The following is a 4,974-nucleotide window of genomic DNA, read 5'->3' on the forward strand; positions in this document are numbered from 1 at the left end:
ATCCCCAGGGAAAAAAACAACCCAAAAAAAAAAAAAAAAAAACCCAAAACACAGAAAAAAATAACAATTTTGCATTTCATCTTCAAGTTCCCTATTCAATCACAGGTCTTAAATTAGTTTTGGTAGTAGGTTATTAAGAACAAAATGCTTTCCAAATAATCTCATGTTTATCTAAACAGATCTAATCCTCATAAACAAATGGAAGTGTGAGCCTCTAAATCAAGAAGGGTGCATCTGCTGGGAAATCAGGCACCCCAACCATGTCAGCGCATGGAGTCACTTTGTCATACAGCTCCTGCCACTCTCCTCTACATCCTGTCCTACTGCCCGGCTGTAGTTATCAAATGTAATATATTGTCCCCCTGAGCCTGCTGTTCCTTCTGCCTACTGTAGCCTTCAACCTCCAGCCTCCTACTCTTGTGCCATCTTATCCTGACAGAGTTCAAAGCTAAACCCTAGTCCCCTACTCCTGGCAAGTTCTCTCTGGGCCTCCCTTCAGCTAAGAGGTGGGTAGCATTCTCACGGAACTGTCACTGGATTATAATACACCAATCCTGAGGTCAGCATGTTTCCCATCATGCAACTGAGACCTTGTTACTGGTCCCATACACAGCAAGTATTCAATAAATTTCTCTTAATTAAAATGGTATGAATGTGACACTGTGCTATAAACTAAAAATTCTTCTATGCGTGTTTTGCTTCAAGAAAATTTAGAATATATGAAAGGTAAACTAGGGGTGATGATTACATGTTTACAGAAATTATATAATTTAATATAGGCTTCCTTTCAATTCAAAATTAATTATTTACACAAACACTTAATGATCCTGAACACAGGGCACAGCCACTGGAATAAAAAGGAAACAAAATGGCCTCTCTCTCTGAGAAAGTAAAGGTCTGTTGAATAACAAAGAAATAATTAAACACATGCATTAGAATATGCCCAAAATAATACAGAGGAATACAGTGGGGTAAACTGTTAACCAAAGTTTTCTCTGAGGACTAAGGAGAAGACAAGGATGTGTACTTTCTAACTTTTCATTTCTGCATTTACAGAATTTTTCTAAACAAGCATGTAACATTTTTCTAAGAAGAAAAAGAATAAAGTTGTGTCTCTTCAAGTAACTAATTACAGTTACTCCTTATCAATGGGGGACACATTCTAAGACCGTCACTAGATGCCTGAAATCGCACAGTACCAAACTCCAACTATACTATGCTTCTTCTCATAAATACCTACCAATGGGAAATTAAATTTATATTTTAGATACGGTGAGTAACCATAGTAATTAAAACAATTATAACAATATACTTTAGTAAGAGATGTCTTCACACTACTCAGAATGGTGCACAATTTAAAGCTCATGAACTGTTTCTGAAAACCTTCATTTAATTTTTTTCTGGTACCAGGGATCGAACTCAGGACCTTGCACTTGCAAAGCAGGTGCGGTGCCACTGACCTAAATCCCCAGTGCCAATATTTTTGTATCGTGGTTGACAGTGGGTAACTGAAACCCTGAAAAGCAAACAGAATAAGTGGGTGCTCCGGTACAGGTAATGCTAATAGCACTGCCTTGATTCAGTTAAATTAAGATTTGATTTGGGAAGACAACTCAGCTCAGTGGTAGACAGGCACTTAGCAGAGTTGTATGGAGGAGGCCTTGGGTTTCATTCCCAGTACCAACCACCAAAAAAAAAAAAAAGAAGTCAGGGTTCCAAAGTGCATCTCAAAAGGAGGGATGGCCAACCTTTTGGATAAAAAAGGTTCAGGATGGATTTCTCACTTACATTCCTAGCCTTTAACTCCTTTACCTTCACCTTCCACATTCTTCACTGTCAAAATACACACCTTGCCCTGTGTCGTGAAAGAAAGTGAACTTCACCTGCACGACCAGCTGTTCCCTCAGGCCCACACTTCGCAAGCTGCTTTATGTAGCACTCAAAAGTGATGCAACCAAGGCATTCTGCAGAATTGAGAGCTGCCTTTTGTTACTTCCCAGGTTGACACTACCTTTTTATCATATTCACGGTCCCACATGTCATTAATGGTACAGCCTGCTCCACGCATCAGAATAGCTCCAGTGCCAAAGAGGGATAACATGTACCAATCTGGAAAACACCCAGGCTCAGCTGCCAAACCAATGCTCCAGGTACACGGCAAATACAACAACCAGGTTCCTAAACAAAAGTAGAAAGACAAAAAGGTGGGAATTCAAGTCAGTTAACTGGTCTTCATTTGTTTAACCACCATGTCCTAAAGAAACACTCTAAGCAAGTAAAAAAAAATACTTTAAGAAACTCAGAAATATACATATCATATTATAAAGGACTGACTATTCTCCCTAATATGTAAAGAACCCCTAGAAATGGAGAATAAAAAAATAAGTCATCCAATCAGGAAACACACAAAAGACATAATAAAGTAATATTTATAGAGAAGAAATACAAATGGCTCGAGAACCACACCAGCTCCTGACCCAACCGCCATCACTCAAGCGCTGGGAAGGTAGCTGCGCGGGCGCCCCAGAACCTCCATAAGCACCCTCCCCCCGCACTCTCAGACCTCCTGACTGTGCAAGTCTTTGGACCCACTCTGCAAAGACAGAGGTGGTCAAGGGTATTTTTCTGAGTTCCCAACTTTGAACATCTTTAAAGAAAGGGCGTGGGAAACCTGTAATAGAATGTTGTGGAGTTCATCCATTTAGAAGGTTGGGGAACTCAGTCTGGACCTTGCAGCCTGAGGTCAGTCAGCGTCATGGGGTTCAGCCATCAGCTAACTGAGATCAGGGGTCTTGCATCCTCACTCTGTCTGAGCCATTAAATGGTAAATACACTATATTGAAATTTTATTCACTGCAGTCATGTTCTGGACTGCTTCTTGATTTCAATTTAATTCAAATGATTTAAGGGTGATAGACTAGTGACTAGCACCGGTGGTCAGTGTCCAAGTTGTGCTTGATCTTAATGTGTTGCTGATTGAATCAGTTGGGGTAAAGCATTGCGGTTGATTTGATGAGCTGTTTTCTCTGATGTTATGGAGATGAGAATGTCTGTGGTTCGCTAGAGACACAGAAGGTAGGGCGCAACTATATCAGGAAGATTTGGGTGATAATCCAGAGATTAAACTAAGGACAGTCCGACAACAAAAATAAAAATGAGAAAACACTTAAGCGAGACACAAAGACAGACTTCCAGTTTACCAATGGCAAACAGTACGGCAAATGAGGATGAAAAGGTCGAATAGTGAACCACCAGGACACCCTGAACTCAAAGCACAGGAAGGAACAAAACAGATCAATCAGGCTCTAGAAAAATTCAAAATAGAAATAATTTCCCAGATAACCATAGAGATAGTGAGCAAAATGGAAGTCATGATTCAAGACTCTAGAGCAGAAACTGACAAAAAAATAGATGAGCTCAGGACCATGATAGAAGCCATGAAGGCCCAGCATAAGAAAGAAATGGAAAAAATAAATGCCCAACATAGGAAAGAAATGGAATCCATAAAACAGATTCAAATAGATATCAAGGAGATTAAACACTCTATTGAAAGTGTGTACACAAAAGAATAAAAGAATGTGAAGAGAGGCTCTCAGATATAGACGATAAGATTGCAGTCAGTGACCATGAAAAGAGAGGTCTCTTAAAAACAGTAAGAGATCATGAAAAATCGATTCAACAACTCTCAGATGATGCAAAGAATAACATAAGACTGACAGGAATCCATGAAGTAGCAGGAGAAAATACAAATGACTTTGAAAAGCTGTTTGCAGAATTAATGACAGAAAACTTCCCAAACAGAGAGGAAGAATTTGACATTCTGATAACTGAGGCATATAGGACCCCAAATAGCCACAATAAAAAAAAAAAATCTACACCTAGACATATAATAATCAAGATCCCAGAAACCCAGCAGAAGAACAAAATACTACAAGCAGTAAGAGAAAAGAAACAAACCACATATAAAGGAAAGCCCATCAGAATCAAAGCAGACTTTTCAACACAAACCCTTGGGGCAAGGAGAGCCTGGAATGAGATATTTCAAGTACTAAAAGAGAACAACCTCCAACCTAGACTGATGTATCCAGCAAAACTCTCTTTCAAAATGGAGGGGGAAATAAGACACTTCCACGACAAAGAACACCTGAGAAACTACATGAATACCAAACCAGCACTACAAGCAATTCTAAACAAGATCCTAGAAAAAGACAATGAAGGCAACAACACCATGAGGCCCAACAGAGCAAATCAAATAGGCAAGGCAAGAAATTAAAAGGAGAAGGTGAAAAAGTAAAAAGAGTCAACAAAAGGCCAATAACATGTCAATAATAAGTCAGTACATATCAGTTATAACCAGCAATGTCAATGGCCTCAACTCACCAATCAAGAGAAATAGACTGGCAAAATGGAATAAGAAGCAAAATCCAACAATATGTTGTATACCGGAAACACAACTAGCGCAAAAAGAAGCCCACAGACTGAAAGTGAAAAGATAGAAAACAATTCTCCATGTGACAGGAGCCCAGAAAAAAACAGGGGTAGCAATCCTATTTGCAGACAAAGTAAATTTCAAACCAAAACTGATTCTAGTATTAATGATGTAGGACGGTACTGTATCATACCTCTATGAATGTAAAATATCTTATACCTGCTTTATGATACATAGTAGGGACCGTGCTTTATCAGAGCTACATTTAATGATATTAGTCTAGAATGTTCTCTTTCCAGATGATGATTAAGATGCTAATAAAAAAAAATGGTGCCAGGTACCACAACAGCAACAGAACTTTGCTGTTTTCTGGATATTATTCTTTTCTTTGTTTTGTTTTGTATTTAATGGAATGTGCTAAATGTCTATAATTGTGTTCAGATGACTGCAGAACCTGGAAAAGCTGTTGCTGCTACTGATGTATAACATACTATTATTAGTCTTTTCATACATATATGTGTGTGTGTATATATATATATATATAT

At 38.6% G+C, this 4,974-nt stretch overlaps 1 protein-coding gene across 2 annotated transcripts in view; it reads right to left on the minus strand.

The window, feature by feature from the left end:
• The window catches only part of Coq2 (coenzyme Q2, polyprenyltransferase), an 18,898-nt gene that overhangs the window by 12,776 nt on the left and 1,148 nt on the right, over positions 1 to 4,974 (minus strand). For both annotated transcript variants that reach the window (XM_010617749.3, XM_010617741.3), the window contains exon 2: positions 2,012 to 2,178. In XM_010617749.3, coding sequence (XP_010616051.1) covers positions 2,012 to 2,178 — 167 coding nt within the window. The remainder of the gene's footprint in view (positions 1 to 2,011; positions 2,179 to 4,974) is intronic.

This window comes from Fukomys damarensis, unplaced genomic scaffold, assembly GCF_012274545.1.
Source record: "Fukomys damarensis isolate Sample0158 unplaced genomic scaffold, DMR_v1.0_HiC HiC_scaffold_37, whole genome shotgun sequence".
NCBI classification, from domain to species: domain Eukaryota; kingdom Metazoa; phylum Chordata; class Mammalia; order Rodentia; family Bathyergidae; genus Fukomys; species Fukomys damarensis.